Source organism: Peromyscus californicus, unplaced genomic scaffold (assembly GCF_007827085.1).
Source record: "Peromyscus californicus insignis strain IS unplaced genomic scaffold, ASM782708v3 Scaffold_4__1_contigs__length_199733344, whole genome shotgun sequence".
NCBI classification, from domain to species: domain Eukaryota; kingdom Metazoa; phylum Chordata; class Mammalia; order Rodentia; family Cricetidae; genus Peromyscus; species Peromyscus californicus.
Genome location: NW_026294562.1, coordinates 13,316,294 through 13,341,563, shown reverse-complemented (window position 1 = coordinate 13,341,563; position 25,270 = coordinate 13,316,294). Strand labels below are relative to the sequence as shown.

The 25,270-nt window shown below is 39.4% G+C and overlaps 1 protein-coding gene across 1 annotated transcript in view; it reads left to right on the top strand.

Moving 5' to 3' along the window:
- Sorcs3 (sortilin related VPS10 domain containing receptor 3) overlaps window positions 1-25,270 on the top strand; it is a 645,896-nt gene that overhangs the window by 549,305 nt on the left and 71,321 nt on the right. The window contains exons 12-14 of the mRNA XM_052760015.1: window positions 3,720-3,796; window positions 6,499-6,590; window positions 17,137-17,244. Coding sequence (XP_052615975.1) covers window positions 3,720-3,796; window positions 6,499-6,590; window positions 17,137-17,244 — 277 coding nt within the window. The remainder of the gene's footprint in view (window positions 1-3,719; window positions 3,797-6,498; window positions 6,591-17,136; window positions 17,245-25,270) is intronic.

Genomic DNA, 25,270 nt, shown 5'->3' with positions numbered 1-25,270 from the left:
TGTCATCCAGCTCTCTAAGCTGAGCTCTGACACTGACTAGGCTGGTGCATTTGGTTTGGATTTTTTTAACTTCTGAGCTTCATGCCTTCATCTGTAAAACAGAAATGTGTCTTCTTCCTTAGGAAGATATTGCAAGAATAGAGAGAGAAGACCACATTGATAAGACTGAACAAAATAGAGTAGGTGAGACAGTATTGACCACACACACTTCTAAAGTAGTCTAATGTTATGTCTTTAATGATTTAGCGGGCATTCAGGAATTAATATTTATATTCGAGTGTTTAGTCATGTTATCATAATTTACTAATTACCTTCCATTGCCCACAAACTCCTGAGGCTTCTTACCAGCCATGGAGCATCTTGAGAGCTAAGACACAGATGACAAGATCTTGAGCTAATGTGCTGGCTTCTGCTTCCTTGTACCCAGCTTCCTTTACTTTTTTGGCCTGGTTTCTGTGGGAGATAATTTTCCTTCAGGAAAATAATTAAGAAGTCATACCAGTTTTAGGGAATAATTAGAAAATAATTAGGAAATAACAGTTATGCAAGGTGTTATGCAAGATATAAGATACCTTCCTTATATATATGCCCTATGCCCTCTGTCTGCCTGAAGAACTCAGGGCTCTGACTCCTACTCTTTGTATGTTCACTTCCTCTTTCCATATTGTCCTGAGAACTGATCTCAAGGAAGCTGTGGATGAATGCATGCCCTGAAATTCCTTTCACCCTCTTATTGAGGATGTCTCTGGAGTATTTGGTGGTTTATTTAGTGAGCAGAAGCATTAGGGTTCCCTATATCTTGAGTACTGGCTCCCACTACTAGTGAAGAACTTGCATCCTCAGCTCAGAGCACCTTACAATATGAAGGTTTTCCTTATCTTGCCTTGATGATATAGCAATGGGATAGATGAGACAATGACAATCCCCTTCAATTTATACATTCTGAAATAGAGGGCAAGATGGAGGCAGCATCATGACCAAGCTCACTCAACTTACTGCAGAATAGTGGTTAATCCTGTAATCATCAAACACCAGTCCACATCCCCTAACTGTGCCACCTCCATGGCTAACCCACTCATGCACTGCTTCCTATAAACTCTGATTGTCCACATTCCATATTGCCCCAGTTCTCCATTCAGTTGGCTCTGTGTGTGTGTGTGTGTGTGTGTGTGTGTGTGTGTGTGTGTGTGTGTGTGTGTTTTACCTTCTTTTTCCTACTGAACCCTTGGCATCCCTGCCAGGAAAGGTCCTTTTTCTGTCGTTTGGAGAAGCCTGTCTAACCCAGAATGCTCCAGGATTCTTCCTCTTTACTTCACACGTGTTGAAAGAGCAGAGAGTGGTTACAATGACAGGAAACAGATAAAAGTGAATAAAGCTCTGACAGTATAACCTTGTTTGCTTACACACTAAGCCATTGGTAAGAAAGCTCCCCATTTTCCTGCCTCCTGCCCCTTTCCTGCTTCCTAGATGCCCCTCAGGCAACCACAACGCTACCACCTTCCAGGATGCTCAGTAACCACTCTGCCTGACCCTACTTCCACCTTGCCAATGAAGCCTTTAAGGTTTTCCTTCTCTGACGGCATTGCCTACATTCTTTTGGTTACAATTGCCTACTGAGTTGCTTAAAGAACATGGCCAAACATAAAATAAGACTGGAAAATGTCTACTGTGTTTCTCAGTATGGGAACCTAGTTTCTGGTCCCTGTGATTAGCCGTGTATTTCTCAGGGTGCCATTCAGATGTTGGAAGATCCTTCTGAAAACAGACTCTGTAAAGTGGACTTCTGACCACCACAAACCTGCTGACTCAGCATGGTGACACTTTGAAAGAGAGGCTGACAATATCAGAACCACTGTCTAAGGAACTTAAGAGCCAGTAGAGCAGATTCTGAGGGACCATGTGAGGGATGACAAATTTGTAGCTCTTTCCTTTCCCCTCCTTCCTGTTTTTCTTAGTAGACATTACTAAAATATGTAATGGGATATCACAATTTATTTTCTTGACAGCACATATGGCTTCCATATCCTTTTACCACTGTGCTCCTGGTAGCAACCATGGGGCCATGATCTTCTCCACCTTATTTCTTCATAATATTTTTTGGCTGTTTTCCTTTAGACCTGTGCATGAAGAGAGGAATTTCCAGAGAGATATCTACAGTTACTCTCAAAGATCCTCTCCTTTCCTTTTACACCTACTTCCTGAGCCCTAAGCACTGGGGTTATTTTTGGAAGGCTGTGTGTCATAACAAGTTGGCTAGCTGTGTGCTCCTTGATGCTGATGGGAGCTTGACAAGCTGTAGCCAGTTTTAATTTCTCATTTTGAAGTATTAAATGTCAGGAGCTCAATTAACATTTTCATTATTGCATTTTTATTGTGCTCTTATTTAGGTTACAGATGTGTGGGAGCTAACATTCCCTCTCTGATATGTTTAATAAAAAAAATCAACCACTATGATAAACTCTTACATGTTTAGGGTACGTTCTTCATTTTTAACATGTCTACAAGTACACATCAGCCTAAGAACATCATCTAGTTCTTTATTTACACAGGCAATCATTCCACAATTACATATAGTATTGTGTGTAGAGCATTGGTGTAGAATCTGTGATGAGACTGTCCACTAGTAATGCTAGGGCAATATAAGCAGAGTAAAAGTATCTTACTATATTTTACATCTGTTTATTTTGTGTATCTGTGTTTGTATGTGTGTGCACTCAAGCCACAAGTGTATGTATGGAGGTCAGAGAACCATTCAAGAAAACTTCTTCTCTCCTTCCATCAGTAGGTCTTGGGGATCAAGTTCAGTTCATAAAGCTTGAATGAGTTATTTAATTAACCATTTGGACCATCTCTTCTGTTCAACTATTTTCTTTTTCTTGTATAATTTTATTTCTTTTTAATGTCTTTGAATTTTATTATGCCAATTTTAAACATGTATATGTCATATTTTGGTCACTTTCCCTTCCCATTACCTTCTCTATTCACTATCCTCCTCTTCATGAAACCCTTTTTCCCAATGAGCCCCCTCATATTTTAACATCTTTTTTATTGTTTGAGAATTTCATAAATATATATTTTAATCAAATCTATACTTTCCCCTTTCCCTTCCACCCTATCTCCCCACCACTTTCCTCTCCCTACTTTGTGTACTGTTTTTTGGTTTTTTTTAAACCCACTGCATTTCAGTAGATTCCAGTTAGTCAAGAGATAAGTCAGCAAATTAAGTTGGAAACATCTACAAATACACACACATCCATGCTAATACACACACACACACACACACACACACACACACACACACACACACACACACACACACTTGCTTTTCTTAGGCTAGAGTTACACTTGAATAGGAAACCTCTGTTCCCATCCTCTGTGTTTATATATACTCTTCTGCTCCTGGCCATCTTCATTACATACCAGTCAGGAGCTATCTGAAACTGTCTGGGTAGGCAGAGTAAGTGAGTTTATCAATATTCAGTCCCTGAGCCCTACCAGCTAAAGATGCATTTGTGACACACTGTTCACTTGCTTTTCTCATAATGAGTTTTTTCTTTTTCCCTGGCTGGGTTTTTATTTTTAGGTGACCTCAAGAAAGAATGTACACAAATAAACTGTAAGCATCCTTTGGGGAACCTTTACTCTGACACTCCTCTAACGATGAGCACACTTAAAATGTAAACTGTCTGACAATTTCAAATGATATGCTTATGTTTCAGGCAACATTGGCTCAGAACTCTCCTATACAGATATTGGTGTGTTCATCTCTTCTGATGGGGGCAACACATGGAGACAGGTAAGTGCAATGATTCAGGGAGAAGTGAGACATTTAGAGTAAACTCTGCTGGCATCTCCCCTTCCTGCAGGTTCTTAGACTCCTTATGACTTCGTAGTAGAAAACTATTTCACTAGCTCTCTGGTTTAGTGGATCTAACAGGCAGTCTAGAGGGGTAATGGTGGGTGAGAAGACACCTGGGCCTGCAAGTGGAAAACCTAGGCTTGCCCTGGATGACTATGCCATACCTTCAGCAGTATGTATGTAATAGCCTCTGGATGCTAAATGTTGTTCTGGTTCCTGGGGATGCATTGATGAAGCTGTTTCTGTCATTAGTGTGCCAAGGAATCTTGGCAAGCAGTTCTCCCTCATCAGCTTTCTCAATCTGCTTCTGTATCTGCAAAGGGAAAGGATCAGAATGTTGAAACTAGAAAAGTCGTGGAAGTCAATGATAATTTAAGAATTATATAGACCCAACCATCAGTAAATGTAAGACAGCTTAATACATACATGTCTACAAGAAAAATCAATTCAGTGTTGCAAACAATAGAACTTGGAGTGGTGATCTCAATGTCCCACATGGCTGTTGTGTATTTGATATATGCTGAGCATGAACTGAACTTTTAACTCATTAAGTTTAATGTAAGTCATCACATGTGACTACTATCTTAGTCAGCATAGACATAGTTTATGTCAACAGGGTATCAGGCAAGAGCCTCAGGACTTGACATTCCTTCTTTAAAGAAGTTCAAAAATTAAATGAAGGAAATAATTTCACATAAAACAAAATACAGTTTAGGGTGATTGTGTTATTTTAGTGGCCTTATTATCGTGGAAAGAAGAGTGAAGAGTTGGTTCTTCTGGGGAAACTGGGAAAGAGTTAATAATTAGAGGTTATCTAGTACCAAGTCTTAAAAAGAATAAGATTTCCAGCTAGGGGAGAGAGGGGAAAAGCATGCAATGTCTTGATGCAGGTGAATTCACTATTAGCTGTCTCACTGGTCAAGTTCCAACTTCAATGGCTAAATAAAGTCTAGGATCACCACCACCAGTATTGTCATCACCCTCCATGCCATCACTGTCACTGCTACCATGACTAAACCTGTTACCAGGTACTTAACAGATGCAACAACTATTTTGAGTACTACACAGAGTGCAATGAAGAATACAACAAATCTTGCTCCAAAGGCTGCATTCAAGTGACTAGGGAACAGATATATGAATAGGTGTCATCCTTCAAAGTATAAAATAATCTATTGTAAGGGCCAAAAGAATTCAGGGGCTAGAAAACAAACTCACCCAGTATAAAGAACAATCATTGTTCAAGAACCTAAAGAAATATATCAATGGCCAGGTAGCCAATGCTGCATTTCTTCCATGCTCCATTACCATCTTGCTTTTCTTCCCCTTTTCTCAAACTGCCCAAGCTTCTACTTTTCACACTGATGCCTGTCAGAGGAAGATTTGGCAGTGGATGACAGTATCAAGAAGGAAGTTTGAGTACCACTTTCTCCTTCTCCCTGACTTCAGAGCCACCCTCTGACTAGAACTATAGACTCTGTTTCTCCATCACATTTGAAATATATGTGAATTACAACCTTATGTGCTTTGCATGTTAAGAGTGGCCATTAGTAGGGCATTTTTCTTTACTGAAAAGATAAATGTAAAGAAGGAAAAATAAGAGTTTTAGGACTGAGAAGCTTACTTCTTCACTGTGTTCATTTGAGCATATGTGCAGGAGATCCCATTATTCCTACTCATTCCCCCTTTCCATCTACTAACCCCTGCTTATCCTCTTCTAGTCTTTTTCTCTGAGTCACCATCCTAACATCTGCATCTTGGTCATATGAAACAACACCAGAGTTAAGCACTTGAAGAATTACCAATGTCTGTTTTCCTCTATGAACTCTAAAATTGGGGATCTTTGTTAAATAAATACTATCCCTGCTTCAAGTTAAAATTGTACAAGCCATACACCTTGATATATGTGGAATTAGATCTGAAAACATCTTTGTGGAGACTTTTGTATTTTGCTGGTACTTAATAAATATCTATGAAAAGATGGAGATATAGGTCATTGAATCAATGGGCCAGTGAATGGATAGTTCAATAAGATTTGGACAAATATATAGCTCAGGTACTGGCTTGTCTTAAAGCCCAGGAAGACTATATTATAATGAATATTTGTAAAAAGTGGTTCATGGCCACCAAATTTGGGTCTTCTTCCAACCTGTAGAGGAATCTAGAAAGTAGTGACTACTTCTAAATTTTCCATTGTTCTAAGGTCTGGAGAAATTCTCTTTTGAGTCCTAGACAAATAAACACTAAAAAAAAGCATAGAGGTAGAGAAACAAAGATCATAAAAGTAATGTATGAGGAAGCAAAGATAGAGAAATTTCTTTGAAATCATACTCTTTTTTGGGGGGTGGGGAGGGTTACCTAGTTGAGCATGTACATATTGCCTCACCTTCATGTAGTATATTGGTTCGCATGACTAGTGGGAAAGGTCCTCGGTATGCCATTTGAGTGGGATAAGGAGAGATGTTTGTTCTCTGTGAGTCCAGTTTCCTATCTATTAAATGCAGATAACAGGCGTTAGACTGTTTGATAGAGTCACTGGAAAGCCAGGAATCTAAATGAAGCAATGTGTATAAAAGAATGCAAACTGTTAAGCACTGCAAATGTAAGATACTGCTGTGATGTTGTTGTTGTTGTTGTTCCAGATCTTTGATGAAGAGTACAATGTCTGGTTCCTAGACTGGGGTGGTGCCCTCGTGGCCATGAAACACACACCTCTGCCAGTCAGGCACTTGTGGTAAGGACAGCTCCCTATCCTATTAATAAACAGATCTTCAGTAGAAAAGATTGGGGCAGGTTATTCTGAATGGTTTTGAATTCCCTTTTCCATTTCCTCATACACTAAAACCAGCTTACTTAAATATCCTTATATCATCTACCTTATAGGTAGCAATATGTGTTGTCAGATAAGGCTGAAAAGAATAGAGGGATCAAAAGCCCAGGCTGTCTTGATTTGGAATCCAAATATGAGAGATGGAAATTGCTCTAAAGGGGTGGTAAGGTTCATGTTAACAGATCCTGAGCTGAGTTCTAAGTAAGTTTCAGTTTATGATTCTATAACTGTCCCATTGTAGATAACCTTTAGGTGTCATGTATATTAATTCATCCAAAGATCAAGAGAGTAATCTGGGCTGTTAGTCTAGATTTGTACTAGTTAAAGTAGATTTGGAATAGTTAAAGCTGTGGCTGTAGGCTTAATACTGTAAGAGAGTCTGGACAATGAGGACAACCAGGGACTCCATTAGAGTTGATGAAAGAGAAATAGCCAAGAAGGAAGAAACCCTTGAGAATATGTCTTCATGAAAGCTAAAGGTAGAAATGATAATAGAACCAAATTCTTTAGTCATATCAGATCTGTTATGGAGCAAAAATGCTAAAGGACTAAGTATCTTAGGGGGCCTTTGTCAGAGGACATTTTAAATACAAGTGGAGTCAGAAGAGTTTGTAACAGCTATGAGTGAACAAAAGAACAAGTGAATGACAAACAATGAAATAAAATCAACACAGTTTAGACTGTTTATCTCAGCAAAGCAAATATGTAATGGATCTCAGAGCATATGTGCTTATTCATTAATGAGGACAAAGGGCAGAGTAAGAATATATCTTGAGGGTTTTATATCATGATTTAGGTTTTTGACAAAGGGTAGATGAATTTCTTTTATGCAAATATCTCAAAGAGAAAGAATTTTGGGCTTCATGTTCAGCTAAATAGTTCTTTGTAGGTGAGTCTAGCTAAAGTGCAGATAGTAGCATTCACAGTGGTCAAAAAGCTCGATCCTAGCTTTTACCAGGCCCTTAGTTACCAGTAAGACCAACACTTTGAATGAGAATTTTAGTGCAAAGCATTTAGTTGTCATCTGAGAGAGAGCTGATACCCTGGTGCTAAGTCCAATCTTCAGCAACCCTGATGAAGACTTTTCTCAGTTTGTCTGTTTCAAACAATATAGAATTGTCAGTTTTAGGTTGAAACATGCTTAAAATGTTGGTAGTCTGTTAGAACCTCATTAGTCTAAGGTAGAATAGTTGCATCTCTGACCATATTACTTTACAAGAAAATTATATAAATAATTTTTAAGGATATAAGGAGTTTCTTTCAAGAAAATTGCTGTACTAGCCTATGGGTGAACTTGTGAAAATTCCTGATGTAATTATTTATTATCCATTTCCTACTAAATAATAGTCTGAATTTGTTGAAGGAATGTTACATTTCAGGCACTATTCTAAATTGTTCCAATGAATTATTCAGCTCAACCTTAAATATGTAGTTCTTTTAAAATTACCAATATAAATACCATTTTAAAATACAACTATATCAAATACCTTACTCAAAGTGTTAGTGCACAGGTGTTAATTGGAGGCACCAACGGAGCTCCTGTGTGTTAACTACTAGTGTTTTAGGTACTATGAGGAATGCACAGAGGATTATAACATGGTTCCAGCCCTCTGGGAGATGATAGTCAGTACAAAAATTTTAGATTAACCCAAAGCAATGTCTGTTACAAGATGCTGACTGTGATACTAGGCAGTGGTCTAACTGCAGAAAGTGGCATGGAGATGATATTTGGAGGAAGGATGCCAGGAGTCACAGGCAGAAGTGGTGTGAGGCAAGCTGGTGAAAGTGAAAACTCTGACCCAAGGCTAAAATTTAGAAACGTACAGAGTACTCAGAAAACTGTATTGGACCCAAGGATGGGGCCATGTAAAAGGGTGCAGGATTGAAAAGAACCTGAAAGTCATTTCAAGGCGTTAAGATGATGCTGATAGGTGATCCCTCTTGTTTTAAGGCCCATTTTTCAATCTGTGGAAGCAAGAGTTGCCTTTTCAGAAGTGAGTTGGACTTGTACCAACAAAAAAGAAAGTTAAGTCTTAAACTCATTTATTTTTAACCCAGTGAGACACTGTTTCTTGGCTCTATCATTATGTTTTAGGAACCATCTCAATAAGAGTTGGTAAATTCCCCATACACAAACAGATTAGCTAATCCCTTCCCTTCTAGTGGTGGGAGAAGGAAGTAGCAACTGTATCCTATAGTTGACTGTCTCATGCCCCTCTTTGTCCTTGACTATGGAATTATGTCTGTATGCTTCTTACTGCTTTTGATAGCTTCCTGAAGAGAACTTTCCTTGTTCTGAGGAGAGGAAGAAAGGAAGGATTTGTTGTTTTCTTTATGATGGAGGAAAAGAAAGTAAGCCTATATGGTATGCAAGAAGAGTGTGGTACCAAGAAATTAGAGAGGATTTCAACTCTCACAAAACTTGTTTGGTTGTTTTCTCTTAGAAGCATATTCTTTTCTAATGAGAGACAGAAAGGGAATGGATCCCAAGAGGGTGGTGGGGAGAAACCCGGAGGATTAGAGTGAGGGGAAGCTATAATCAGGATACCTTGTACGAGAAAATAATCTGTTTTCAATAAAACAAAAACAAAAACAAAAACTTAGCCTTCCTTGCATTTGACCATTCAGATTGAGCTGTAGATGTTTCTATCCAGAGACAAACTTACTCTCAAAGGAACAACTTGTCTTGGAAATCTTGGAGGAAAATGGCCTAAGTTAGAAAAAATTACTGAGACTCCACTTAAGGATCTGTAGTCATGAACAACCATTATTACTTAAAATCTTCAATGAAAATTTGAGATTATCCTGTTGAATGTAGCTTTAATTGTAGCATTATACACTAAATGTAGAAAACTGAATGTATTCACCATAAATAAATGGTAGAAGTCTACTGTGGTGGATATGCTAATAACACTGAGTTCATCATTATCTAGTATATAAATAAATCAACCATCACATACATTGTATAAATACCACATGTCAAATTTTTCTTTTTTAAAAAATAAAATACATGATTTATAGAGCCTGCAAAATAATTATATTCTTATTGAATTTCCTCTTGTAAAATGATACTATTTTTAACCTTTTTTAACTTAAAAAAATTAAATATTATTTTTAAACTAGGCTTCTAAGATAGTATTATCTGCATTTAAAGGATGTTGATAGTGATGTTTCCTGAACTTAGACAGGGATGAAGATTTCTATTTATTCCTGTCCATCAATCCACTTCTTGGGAGAAAAGGAATAATTTGCACTTGTGACTGGATAAATGTCAGCTATTGAATGTGTGTGAGAAATTACTATAACAAATACAAATTCATTCAGAAATTGTCCTTTGTGTGTTTTCTTGAAGGGTGTGGGAGTGTTTTGTAAGGACTTGACCATGTCATTATCATCAATGTTTTCTTAAAAATGGTTGACTAATTTTTGCCTCTTTCAAGCTTTTAAAACTCAAATACAGTTCCTTCCTTTCTAGTAGATTCTAATTAAACTACAAACTCTAAAGCTAAAAGACATAGCATATTTTAAGAGGAAGAAAGATTAAGTAGTCAGTTCATTATCATTTTCTCTTATGGACCTCAGACTGACATTATTATGCATACAGATGTATGTATGCATATATGCATAAATGAAAAGCATTAGCTTACCCAGCCTTACCCAAGGGTACAAAGGTTCTCAGACTTAAATAATAGCTACATTGCTTTGCAGAAAAAATAGGAGTCATAATTGAAAAGCTGGAGAAGCTTTAGCAAGGCTAACAAGGCATGCTGTTTTCTACAAATTGAAAGGATAGGTAGCTGGATAGGCATGAAGACAAGACAGCGTACAGACTGAGCCATCTATCTGTGACCATGTAACTTTGGAGGAACAAAGACTAGCGTCTAAGTGCTATTTCAGGTAAGCCCTCCCTCCAGTATTGCCACTGTGTCTTAGCAGTATTAGAGGGAAATGAGCAATAGAGTCCTACTGAATTCAGTCTTCCAGTGAAAACTCACAATGAACGGGGTATCTAACTCACAGGTGGGTGAGGGTGTGATGATTTGCTGAACCCTGTCAGACTGTCCTATTTCCCTTCAATGTTCTTGGAACAAAAAAGGGAAACATCACCTGGCCTTCTGTGTTCGATTGTTCATCTGTACATGGTTGTGGACACTAGTACCTTGTTTTGTTCAGACAAACATTCCTATGAGAATAATAGTTCTAATTAGTGCATACCTCTGAAAAGGAACATTGCATGTGTTGCTCTGAAGAACCTACTGGTGTCCAGCACACCACACCTCCTACATTTACACTGAAATAAAGGGAAGCATTCTACCTTACTCAAGGAAGGAAAGCTGATTAACTAGTCTGCTTCTAATGCTGTGTTGGTCTTGTAGGAAAAACTTTGGTTATTTTTGGAATATTCTATTCTTCCTCTTATGTCAATACTGTAAAGTCAGAGATACACAGACTAGGAAAGGATCCAAGAGGTCATATAGTCTAGCATAATATTTTGTATAGCAGACCATTTTGTGACACTTTAGGGGCTACGACATGCCAGGGTAATAAAACAGTGAAAACTGCTTAGTAAATACTCAAGCTAGAGAGTTCTCTTCTTCTAACATGACTCTAGTTGTTACGGGAAAATGTTCTTAACGCTGAGCAACAATGATTTGACTTAGTATTTTTCCACATTGAATCCAGTTACATACAATTTTAGAATTGTGTAATTGGAAGGACACCCAGATATTTCTTTTTCTAGCCATTCTAAGTTTCCATAAATATATAAATATGCAACTCAAGAAAATATTACCGGTTTGTTCATTTGCCCCATATGTATTCATTGATTGCTTGTTATATACATCCAGCACTACTACAGGAGCTGGGATACACTGTTTACCAAAGCAACTTACATTCTGTATGCAAACATTAGACTATTCTTTTTAGTAGTATCACTGGAATGGAAAATTATGTTCCCTTATTCTATCTATAGTCTTAAAAACTGATAGGTCTATGTATCTAACTATATTCTTTCTAAATTTATTCATGGGCATTATCTTGTTTTTGTAGTGAATAACCAGGGGATTCTTTTTAATACGTGGAAATCTCCTTACTAAAGAATAAGTTAAAATGAAATGGTAATTAATTCAGTCTCCATCTTCTTTTTTTTCTTTTACTAACCATGCTGTATAAAATTCATATAATCTGTCTCCAGGCCAGTTTGTCTTTCACCTTAAATCACACTAATTGACAGGTCTTTAAAAAAGGGGAACTATGATTGAAATTGAACATAGTATTTAAGATACTGCAGAAGCATTGTTTCCTTTCTTGTGCATGCAGTCTACAGGAACTTATTAGACTTTGTGGCTTGCTCAGCTTTTGTAGTATTACCATTGTTGGATAATACTTAACTTGTGATTGACAAGGAATGCAGATCCTTTTGCCTGAACTCATTATTTCACTAGTTAATCTTACCCTTTCTTCAGCTTTTTTCTCTTTTGTTCCACATCCTACCTATTTTTATATTATATTATTTCATTTTATGTATATGGGTATTTTGCCTGCATATATGTGTAGCTAGAGTTTTCCTGCCTGGCCCACAGTCAAGACAAATCTCTCTCACCTGCCAGTCTCACAGCCGCTCAGACCCAACCAAGTAAACACAGAGACTTACATTGGTTACAAACTGTATGGCCATGGCAGGCTTCTTGCTAACTGTTCTGACAGCTTAAATTAATCCATTTCTATAAATCTATACCTTGCCACGTGGCTCGTGGCTTACTGGCATCTTCACCTGCTGTTTGTCATCGTGGCAGCTGGCAGTGTCTCTCTGACTCAGCCTTCCACTTCCCAGCTTTATTCTCCTCCTTGTCCCGCCTATACTTCCTGCCTGGCCACTGGCCAATCAGTGATTTATTTATTGGCCAATCAGCAACACACTTGACATACAGACCATCCCACAGCATATGTGTCTATGTTCCATATGTGTGCCTGGTGCCTTTGGATGCTGGGAATTGAAATGGTGTCTTATGGAAGAGCAGCCAGTGGTCTTAAAATGAGACATCTCTCCAGTCTCTAACTATTCCACTTTTAAGTTGACCCTACCTTATAAATCACATCCCTGCCAGAAAGCCAGATCTGTCTGTCCAAAGTTCTTTTTGATGATGACACAAAATGGAAACTATAAAGAATCTAAGCATGGACCAAAACGGAAAACAGTAAACCAAATTGCTGTGTCTTCTGAACTCCCCATTTTTTCTCTTTTGATTGTTGAAATTTCACCAACAATATCTTCCATAATTGATTTATGTTTATTCAGCCTGTATATATCTCATTACCAAATCCTATTGACTTTACCTCTAAAAGTATCTAAAATCTTTTCATTTCTGTGTCTGTTCTCCATGGTAACTCTTAGCCAAGTCCATTTCTTATGTGGTCTTGCCATTCATCTACTTGCATCCACTTTGAGTTCTGACAACCTATTCACCACACAGATGTAAAATTTGTTTTTTAAAGTTTGGATCATGTCATATCTCTCAAATTTCATCTGGAGGCAAAGTCCTCTCTGACTGAATTCTGTCCTGTCTGCAGATTCTACTTCTGCTTTCCATTCTGCTATAACCATTGACCATCTTTCTGTCTGGAGAGCAGGTCCACTTCACATGAGATGTTTCCTCTGTCATATCCCCCCCTTCCATATCTGCATATCTTCTTCTTTATTTTCATTTCAGATCTCCATTTAATCACTTCCTAGGGGTAGTACTTTTAGTCATTAGCAAATCACTTTACATTATCATGAATCATTTCTAACTCTTGTTTTTATATCAGTTTATTGGTATATTGTTTGTCTCCTCAAATTAACTATCAATTGCTTCACTCTCCTCTCTGGAAATACTGCTGTAGAGTTATGACTGAGGACACAGCTAGCTCAGGCACACAATAAACATGAACTATTTGATCAGGGGAATTTATTTCATTTTCTATCTGATTTCCTGTGTTGCCATTATTTGGAAGTCATTCAGAATTTCACTTTCTTCTTAACTATTGGCAATCTCACTGGTTTCAATTTCACCTATAGACTTAATATGGGATTCCCATTTTCTTTGGCATGGACATTAATGAGCTATTGATAGGAGGAAGCAAATGAGAATCCGTTGGGGATGACATTCAATGCAATTATCTCAGAGTATTTACAAAGTCCCAACCATCACTGATTTGCAGTCTAGGCCCAATGTTCTTGTAGCAAGGATATTAAGATTTTTTTATTGTGTTTTCTGGAGTTTCTTTCAGGACTTTTATTCCTTATAACAACTTCAGCCTGAAACAGCCAAGTATTAGAAATCACTCTTCTCAGGAAACACCCACATGGCACAATTGTGGCCTTCCAAGAATCCCCTGGATCATAAATGAGTGTCATTGGACTCCATCCTCGTTTTGCCCCTGGAGACTCTGCACTTGCTTCCATTATGACATCCTTGAACTCTACTTGCATAGGCTGCCTGTCCTTTCTGGGCTTGTCTTTGGGTATGTGCTGATGCCATTCTTCACTCTAGCCTGTGCAGCAGATTCTTCATTGGAGATTATTCCACATAGTGGGGCTTCAGTCTTCTCCGGTTTCTTTCTCCATTTGTACTTAGCTTTGTCTTGAAGCTTCTATCTTGATTCTGAGAGTATGATGTGACCTCATCATCTGCCTCACGGTGTCTTCTTCTCTGTATAAAGTAAAAATAGTTGCCCTATGCCCTGTTGGTGAATGTATGAGCAGAGGGCCCCTCTCATCTTGAGGTGCAGGTGGCACTCATTGAAGCTGGCTCTGCACATGTTGCTAGCTCATCTTTATCAGTGAGGAAATTCTTGGTGAAGCCTTGAACTCAGGTTGGCATTATTCTGTGAAAACAACAACCAATCTGTTTAAAGTCATATCAACAAACAGGCTTGAAAAAGAGACATCACAAAACCTTAACCCCTGGGACTACCAGACAGAGATAACTAGTTAGTGGTCATGGGAAATTCTAAAACTGCCCTTATTATTGTAGGAAATTCTGAAATACAAAAGCAAGGAAGCTGGAATCATGCTATTTTCACACAGTTCAGGTCTCCCCGCCTTCTTTTGCACTAGTTTAGCCTTCAACTTAATTTTTTAAAAATGGCTGAATTAACCGAGCCCTTAAAATTCAAAATAGAAGATGATAATTTAGGAATTCATAAAAACTTCTTGACAACATGATCACTTTTCTTTTATGACTGTGGATCAAGATGTACCATCAACCTAAGCCTTGTTGTCAGACTGACTACCCTAGATGGGTTAAGATATTATCCCCAGTACAATTTTTATAGTATTTTTATTTTATAATTAACTTAATTTCACATATCAGCCACAGATTCCTGTGTCTTCCCACCCCCCCAGCCCTCCCCCTCAACCCACCCCCCATTCCCACCTCCTCCAAGGCAAGGTCTCCCCTGGGGAGTCAGCCCAGCCTGGTAGACTCAGCCCAGGAAGGTCCAGTCCCCTCCTCCTTATACCAAGACTGAGCAAAGTGTCCCAGCATAGGCCCCAGGCTCCAAAAAGCCAGCCCATGCACCAAGGACAGGCCCTGGCATGTAAAGCAAAGGATAACCAGACTGAAACTCACAACTCCAGGGAGGCTACCTAGTAAAGAGGACCCTAAGAAAGACACAGGGATCCCCCAATAACAGAGAAATAGATGAGATCTACATGAGCAAACTGGGGGTGAGGGGTAATGGAGGGCAAGGGTCGGGGAGAAAGAGAGCTTAGGGGAGAGGGAGGTCCCAACTGGATCAGGAGCAGAGTGGGAGAATGGAGAGGGAGATACCATGATGAATGAAGACTCGGGGGAATAGGAAGAAGCAGAGTGCTAGAGAGGTCCCCAGAAATCCACAAAGATACCTCCACTGTAGACTACTGGCAATGGTTGAGAGAGTGCTTGAGCTGACCTGCTCTGGTGATCAGATGGCCGAACATCCTGGCTATCATGATAGAACTCTCATCCAGTGTCTGATGGAAGCAGATGCAGAGATCCACGGCTGAGCCCCAGGTGGAGCTCCAGGATACCAGTACTATTTTTAATCTGTGTGTTTGGAAAAAAAGATAAGATAGGAACACAGAGGGGAATTAACTGTAGAATAGAGAGATTAAAAAGTAAACAAAGGAGGGATGGAGCAGGTTTCTGTTGTTAATGGAAAGGTGATTCCTAGAACCAGTGTATGGAAGTCAATTAAAATCATACTGGAAAAACTGAGTGGATGGATCAAAGAGGGCCTTTCATATTCCTTTCCTTTTTCATGCATCTATCCATTTAACACTTCCATAGCCCTGATAAGTATTGGGGCTATGAAGATAAGTGGAAGGGTCCTTGACCTCAAAAAGTTCACAGTTTAGTAAGAGTCAAACACATTTTCTGAAATGATATATAATATAAAGGAAGAAGCATGTAAAAAAGATTCATATGTGAGGTGTCAAGAGGTCATTCAGAGAATAAAAAGATCGTGTTTCCTAACCTCTGAGAGCTTAAAGTCCTGAATACCTGAATATAGGAGAAGACCCTTATATAGGAGGAGGTTCAAAGAATTGTATTTTGTATCTAGAGAAGATTTAAGAACCTGAAAGGACAAGAAGGATCTTAGAGGATGAAGAAGCCAAGCACACATCTTTGGGCTATATCCTCTGCTTTAATCAAGATATAGAGAGGTACTTGATATTATCAAGAAAGAGAAGGAAGCAAGCATATGGAATCAGTAAAAGTATTCTTTAAAGAGGTGCATGGTCTGCATCCACAAAGGACCAGGCCTGTCTTATCCTTGGACAAAAGATGGAATAGGACATCTCATAGCAGTTCAGACACTTACTAGCCATACCTACAAGCCTTTTAAGGTGACATTGGAAGGTGGAATAGTCTCAACATCCATTCTGAGCAAATAGGAAATTGCTTTTTTTGAAGTTTGATCTAAAAGACACACACACACACACACACACACACACACACACACACACACACACACACCCTTCCTAAAGGGCACACCCACAATACTCAATTTATCTGTGTCAGAAATTCCAAGGGCTGAATTGATTGTGCTGTAAATTGAACCTTCAGTTTCATTCTTAGTATTTGAAATGTGACACTCCATCCTCTGAGCCCTCCTGGACACACATGCCTGCCTGACTCTGTGTGTGTGTGTGTGTGTGTGTGTGTGTGTGTGTGTGTGTGTGTGTGTGTGTTTCCTCAATTCTAATGTGCTGAAATATTTCTACAGGTCTGGTGCCATTCTGTCTGTTCTGGGAAAAGCAATTTTGATCAAATCTTATAATATAGGGAGATGCTGTTGATTAAGGATTGCTAATCCAAATTGCCAGATAGCAAGATACAGAGGAAACTTTAATAACCTAAAGTATGGTGGTCAAAGATTGTGACTTTATTTTCAGCTGTCTTCCATGTATTTGTTTCTGCCTCAGGGTGAGTTTTGATGAGGGCCACTCCTGGAACAAATATGGTTTCACATTGCTGCCTCTCTTCGTGGATGGGGCCTTGGTGGAGGCAGGAGTAGAGACCCACATCATGACGTGAGTACTTCTTTACTGTGGCAGAGAAGAGACTGAAGACCTCTGTTCTCCTTCACCTGTAGACTCAGTACTTTCCTGGGGAATACAATAAGAAATCATTTCTTCTCAGGTCCAGACTTTCCTCATCTATGAAATGGAAATGTTTATATTTACACTCATCAACCATTATAGCTACTGACAGGATCACAGAGACTAATCTCCTAATTGACCAGCGAAATTTCAAACAGATTTAAAGACGAGGAAGCATCCATTCCCTTTACCTCAAACTGAACAGCATAGAAAATTAAGTCTATGATGTATTTGAGAAATTTGGCATTCACATGTAAGTACCTTCTCAGTGTCCAACTTGGACCCAGCCTACCACTCTGGTCAGAATTGAATGGTCAGATATCAATCCCTACATAGAACTGCTACAGGTCAACCAAGATAGGGAATAGAATACATCCATGACTAATTTTTACATTGGAATTGTGCTATAATACAACTTTTCTGGAGATGGCTGTTGTATGGTGTGAATAAAGATTTCCTCCAGAGCTTGCTGCTCAGGGGAAAAAAAAATGACAGCACCTAGTATGTACCAGTTATTATTCAAATGGACAATTCAGAAAAAATATCTCAACTTTATCCTATTACTTAAATAAATAAGATGGGCCAATGACTCTGCTTTGGAACCCAGAATACTGTGTCAAAGATTTATATTTTTGTCAGGAATTCCAGGAAGTGAATAAAATACTAGGAACACTTCTATCCCTCACTTCAACACTTGTTTGAAGATTTTGGTACATGAGCTGACTTTCTCAAATTACTCCCCATCCTTTACTTACTCATTAGGAATAAAACAGAGAGCTTTTGTCTTTGTAGGACTTTCCCTAATGTGACTCAGCACAAAGGTTGGGTTCTGGTTGTAAGTTCTACAGGGTATAAGCACCTGCATTCAAGAGGCTGTATAAGCTGCCTCCTGACAGCATTCAAGCCAGGCTTCATGGATTTCCCAGTTCAAGTCTGACATGGCCTTAGAATCTTGGCCAGTGGCCCCAAATTTGGCCATTCCTTTTTTTCATTTGTCAAGAAACTTGCCTATTTTGCTTATCTTTAGCTCATAGCTTAAGGTATCCTGCACACTCTTTTGTGAGACCAATTTGAACTTATTGCATGATTCTGTTGGGCATAGCTTTGAACAATACCATATACACACTAATCCGTCAATGGCCAGGTATTCTCTGGATTTAGGATGCAGTTTAAATGTTGTGTACTCATAATCTTAAATGTCAATAATCTTGTCCTTTATGTGGAGTTGAGCTTGTTACATGAGTATGAAGGGAGACTGAACTCAGAACAAAAGTACTTACTGAAAGGATGAGATAGTGTTCTGTCATCCTTCCTTTCTTTGAGGATACAGCAGAGCTTTGGTACCTCTTCTGTCTTGCCTATGAAGATACTTCAAATATGCAGCATGGTTATTCAATATAAGAGGTGGGGAGTGAAAAACATACTTGTCTAATGAAATTAAGATGAGTCTTAGAAGCATTCATCAAAACAAACAACCGATTTTTAGTTCTTGCTATAAACTTTTTAAAATTTTTACTTATTATTTGAGAACTACATACTTGAATACAGTGTGTTTTGGTCATAGCCATCCCTTGCTCCTTACCTCTAATTTTCTGAGAACCCCTACACACATCTCTCCCAACTTCATGTATTCTACTTTTTCCTTTTAATTTTTTGAAACATAATTCAATGGGTCCACTCGATGCTGCTTGTGTGTCTACGGATATAAGGCTGTCCACCAATGAATAGGCAACCTATCAGGAGCTGTATCACTGAAGAAAACTGACTCTCCCTCTGCTAGCAGCTTGTCTACTGCCTTGTATTTCCTTATCTAGTGGTGGGGCTGTGAGTCCTTCCTCTTGTCATGCTGGATTGTCAACCAGCTTGATTTTGTGCAGGTCTTTGTATAGGCTACCACAGCTGGTGAGAGTTCAATAGCCCTGCCATGTTTAGAAGACACTAAATCTCGATAGTCTTCTAAGTCCATTTCTACTCTCCTCTTCACGGATGTTTCCTGAGAATTGAAGTGTGTGTGTGTGTGTGTGTGTGTGTGTGTGTGTGTGTGTGTGTGTAATATAAATGTCCCATTTTGGGACGAGCATTCCATAGTCCCCAATTCTCTTCACTTTGGTCAGTCTTATTCTCTGTATTTACCTCCATTCGCTGCAAAAAGAAGCGTAATCTACAGGTATAAAATTAAATATTTATAAGGCAGTTGACTACTGTATCAACTTAGCCAACTCAAAGTAGTAAGTTCTCCTTTGTAGTTTGCCTGTGACCTCTCCAGCCAAGAGTTTCTGGCTAAGTTTAAAGAACTAGGCATGAGTTCCCTTCTAGTTTATAGTCCTTACATCTAATCAGAGAGATGTTGGTTGCAGCTAAGACATTTGTGCCACTGTTGAACAAACGAGAATATCTAAGCAGACCATTAATTATTGTACTGTACAGGGCTGATAGCTGGACAGAACTTTTCTACTTTGGAAGCTGCATAACAGTTTCTGGCACTTTTGAATTTTTTGTTTGTTTGTTTGTTTTTTCGAGACAGGGTTTCTCTGTGTAGTTTTGGTGCCTGTCCTGGATCTCCTCTGTAGCCCCGACTGGCCTTGAATTCATAGAGATCCAACTGGCTCTGCCTCCCCAGTACTAGGATTAAAGGTGTGTGCCACCACCGCCTGGCCACTTTTGAATTCTTACCATCAGGTAAGAGGCTCCTAGATCAGTACTGCCTTGATTTCCCCAAGACCTGTCACTCAAATGAAGCAAGCAAATGTGAAACGTGGAAAATATGCTGAATGAGGTAACTTAGACCCTACAAGCAAACAACACATGTTATCTGTTACATACGGGTTTAACTTGGGAGGTTTAGATTTGGATGTACAACTTGGAGTACCGATAGAAGTTAGAAAATTAGAAAGAGATCATTGGAGGAGGGGAGGAGGAGGAAGAGCTAAAGGAGGAAGGAGATAGAGAATACTAGTATAAAGTGGAGAAGAGGAATAACTTAAGGGGTAAGATTTAAGTGGGAAAGAGAGATTGGAGAGTAAATCAGGTGGTGTGGGATAAACAACACTAAGTTTATTTGAAAGGGCCACTTGGAATCCTACCATTTTATAAGCTTTCTAAAAACTAATTACATATATAGATCTTGGTTTTAGATGATGTTCCTCTTAGAAGCCATAATTTATCAAAAAAAAAAAGAAGGAGGAGGAGGAGGAGGAGGAGGAGGAGGAGGAGGAGGAGGAGAAGCCTAGTGCCAGGCAGGCATGGGCCACCTCTCTGAATTGTTGGTCAGGGAATCCAAGAGACTCCAAAAACAATACAGTCTATTGCCAGTACTCTTGTTTCCTACCAGAACTTGAGGGAAATAACATACTACTGTTTTTAAATTTTAATTAAATAAGAGTTTCTCTTATGTGGGGAATAATATAGAGTTTTGGGATGTTTAGAACAGGGAGAAGGCCTAGTATCGTTACCAGGATGCTCCATCTGTTTCCATTTCAGGTTTGAAAAGACTTTTAACCTAACTGGTTTACTAAGGCCAATTAGTGTTTTAATTTCACAGAATGCAAATAGAATTCAAAAGTTATATATTCTTTTGGAATTGTGAGAATAAGGAGTAGATTTGGGGACAAGGGTTCTTCCCCTTGCCATTGAACTTTACTAATGAAACAGAATGCTTGAATTCTGTGAACTCACTGTTAACCTCATTGTAGCTTACTGATGACCATGGACAAAGAGGCTACATTGTGGTGCTGTTGATTTTCATCTTGATTTGCAAAATTTTATGTTTAATAGTTTTTTCATTTAAAACACTCCATGGGTGCAATATATGTCACAGTCTGTCGGATCTTAGAAGATAAAAATGTTAAAGCAATGCTCTCCCTTTAAGGAGATCTCAGGGCAGAGTGATGGGAGTAAGTGTAGATACACTAGTTATCAGGGGACTCTGGCTCCTAAGCCAGGAGGTAAGCGTAAGGATGTGAAGACTTCACAACACACACACATGCACACGCATGCACGCACTCATGTACGCACGCACGCGCACACGCATGCACATACAAACAAAATGGGAGATTAAGTTAAGTTCCTATTAGGAAAGATGTTTCTACATTATATCTCTTGAGTGTTAATTGTATTTATCAGTTTTGTACTAACACAGAATTTAGCTATGTATACTTATTGGGTAAATGAATTATTGAATGAATGAATAAGCCTGTGAGTCACAAGAATCAGAACTGTGTTGTGGTCTTTATGACTGGTCTGGCCCATAGCCCTGGAATTTTTATAAAATGAATTATATACCCCCAGGATTTCTGTCATTTAAAGATTAGGATGTAGCAGTGTCTGGTGGTTGGGTTGGAATCAAACTAGTTGTATCTGCTCTCTGAGCAGAGTTGTGTGTGTGTGAATACAACAAAATGCCAATAGAATGACATAAGGGTAGAACAGGGCAGCTGGTGAGTGAGAACTCCATGGGGAATGGTTTGTGATCCCTCCTGTGAGAATCTGTCCAGTTCTACATTGTATATCTTCTGGGGAATATGCATGGGGGAGACAAGACAATGCCCAGCACGGAGGTTTGTGATTTGCTTGCCTTTATTGTTCTTTTTTCTATTGTCATTTCAGATGTTATTATTTCAACATCTCCCTGGTAACTTTGACAGCAGCCATCTAGTCTAGCCTAATTCACAATGAAATATGACCATTCTTATTACTTAAGGCTGAGGATACACTGGTTGATTGACATGCCAGAGTGCCTATTGTGATCTCAGGCAGAGGCTCTTGAGGTGATGGGATGCCTGTGGATGCTAGAGCACTTGGCCCCTTTGGTCCACCACTTTTATGAAAGGTTGTTTGCCCTCCAAAATAACACCTTAAGGGAAGCTCTTTTTCTCTTGGCTCAGACAAAGAATCAGATGGAAAAGCTTCTTTGCCACATCCTCAATACTGTATTTTATTTTTCTTACTAATAGGAAAATTTGGAACCAATCGGCTGTTATTTAGCTGATCTTTTACAGGGACTACAGAGGGCTACTCAGCCTCTCAGATTGAAAAAAAGACATTTAAGGCAAGAATTGTAGAATTTCTCTTGAAAAATCTCAGTTACTTCTGGGAACAGGCAGAAAAGCATCTGGGAGATTTCAGCCCAATCTTCAAGAATCTAGCCAAGATTTATAGCCAGTTTGCACACACCCCTCCTCTTCTCTGGGCCAGATATTGCCATGAGGTGCTTTCTCAAATGTGATTTCATTGGAAACCCCCAGCATCTGGCAGTGTAGATAGGATTATCATCCCTGAGCAAATGAGGATGCTGAAGCTCAGAGAAATGTTCAAGACAGACAACATAAGAGCAAAGACTGTGAGATCAAATAGAGGAAGATACTAGAAATCTGTAAGTTTTGTCCAATAAGGAACCACTATGGTTTGTAAGAAAGGGTTGGGATGCTAATGACTTAGTATATATTGATGAGTGCCCCTCTGTGCTTACCTCCTCCTAAGCTAACAAAGACCCATCCCTGAATTTTAATTCACAGTATGTTTGAAAAAGAATATGATGAAAGCGTGAAAGAATTAGGGACTAATTAAAAGGGAAGATGTAAGGCAAATTGTACTTGCCTTTGGATATCAAACAAGTGATGAAAGGCAGAATAGTTACAAAGGGCTTCTTGGCTATGCAGAGACAAGGGCTAAGTCATTACAGGTGGATGGCACAGTCTGAGCAAACAGGGAGAGGTAAGAATGTGCCTGGCCTGTCAAAAAGAGGCTGCAAAGTAGGAGAGGCTACAGATGCCTTCAGCAAATTGGCTAGACTCCACTGTCTTGCTGACTCCCTTTGTAAATCCCACTCTAATTGGCATAAATCTCTGATCCATTGTTCTACTAGCAGAACTAATAGTCAAAGTGAAGGGGAGCGATAACAGTTTGCCTAGAAAATTATGCAAACCCCAAAGCTGCAGACGTTTGAATAGAAGCAGAGACCTCTTTTCTACTGAAGAGCCAGTAGCCACATGCTCAGCCAGGAACATACTCCAAAGTATGTATAGCTAGAGCAGGACGTGGAGGCCCAGCTCTAAGCTGCGAATGCATTGTTTAGTGTCTAGTAACTGTATCCGATAAAGTCTCTGGAAATGAACCAGAGCTGTTCCCATTGATCTGTTTTTCAATTTTCTGTTGTTCGCTGGAAGAGCCTGATTTTACTTTGCCCAAAGTAAGTCATTCGAGTAATCACCAAATCCAGTGAAACCCCTCAGTCATAGCTTTTCACGCTGTGGCTTGATTCCCAGTCTTCAGATTATTACTAGGCTTCTCACCACTCAGAGACCAAGCTTCTGTTTGGGTAAGGGACTCAAGAGCTGAATGCTGGGATACTGGGGCTTCCACATCACACTGGGAGCTGGCAACAGCCTGAAAAGAAAAGGGTTGTTTTAACCAATAGATTTCCATCTGTGCTTATTAAAACTCCATCTCAAGAGACAGCATTCACCACTCACATTACCCCTTGCTCAATATCCCTTTGAAGTCCGGTTTCCTCACCTGGATGTGAGGCTGAAGAGAAACAACCCCCATCAAGGGGCATTAGAGATATCTGTAGGGTTCCAGACATGGTTCACTTGGCAAAGTGCTTACACTGCAAGAACAAAAACCTGGGTTTGATGTCCATAACCCACATAAATAGCTAACAGGGCACTGTGCACATGTAAGCCCACTGGAAGAGAGGCTGATAAAGGAGAATTCTTGGGGCTCACTGGCTAGGTGTCCTAGACTACTCAGGTATTTAAAAGTAAGTGGAAGAGTCAGTTTGCTTAGCCTTGATGCAGGGGGGAGGGGCCTGGCCCTGCCTCAACTTGACATGCCAGGCTTTGTTGACTCTTCATGGGAGGCCTTACCCTCTCTGAGTGAATAGGGGGTGGGGTGGGGGAAAAGCAGAGGGTGGAGGGAGGAGGAGAGGGAGGAGGAATTGTGGTTGATATGATAAATGAAAAAAAATTAAAATAAAAAAAAATAAAAGTAAATGGGAGACCCTGTATTGGTCGAGCATGAAGATGGCATTTGAGGTTTTTCTCCAGCTTTGGCATACATGTACACACATGTATACACACACACACACACACACACACACACACACACACACACACACACACACACACACACAGATGGTTTCAGTTTCCAAAATTTAATGCTCCAATAATGAGCCACCTTGAGGGAAAACTTTAGCAGACTAGAGTAGATGTCAAAAAACTTTTCTCCAGACAGTAAAGAAGTCAGGCTTTGCTGGCTCTGGTCTCTCTATTGCTGCAGTTCAGCTGCCCCAATTCATTTCATGAAGATAGCTACAGACAACAGAGACCAATAGCAATCAGTGGGCGCCAATCAAAACTCACTAAAAAAAATCAAATTACAAACAGTTTTCATGTGCCATAAAATATATTTTTTAATTTGTTTTCACTCTTTTTAACATTTAAAACATTGTAGGCAAATTAAAACAGATGTATCCCTCAGGTTGTGGAGTGACCCTTGAACAAGGCTGCACTGGGAACTTCGTCCAGGCTGATTCTCTTAAAAACACCATCTCAGCTTTTGACAGTGTTGTGATTGCATGAGGCTTCTCTCTGAGTGGCCCATGTGCTATCATAAAGGCATGGCCTCCAGCTTGTGGTGTTTTTGAGAAGTGACTGGATCATGAGGACTCTTTCCTCATCAATGCACTTATCCATTCATAGATTTATAAATTGATGGTTCATTAGAAGGTGAAGGGATGTTAGAAGAGGGGCCTCATTGGATGCATTCAGACCTCGGCACATATTCTAACGTATGTACCCTGCCCCTAGCCTCTTGCTTATCCTCCTTGTGGTCCATTAGGAAATGAATGACTTACTCATTCACCACACCCTCTGTCCTGCTGTACTTTTTGCCTCAATACAGGTCTCAAAATAATTGAGCTAGCCTACTGTAGACTGAAGCCTCTGTAACTGTGAGC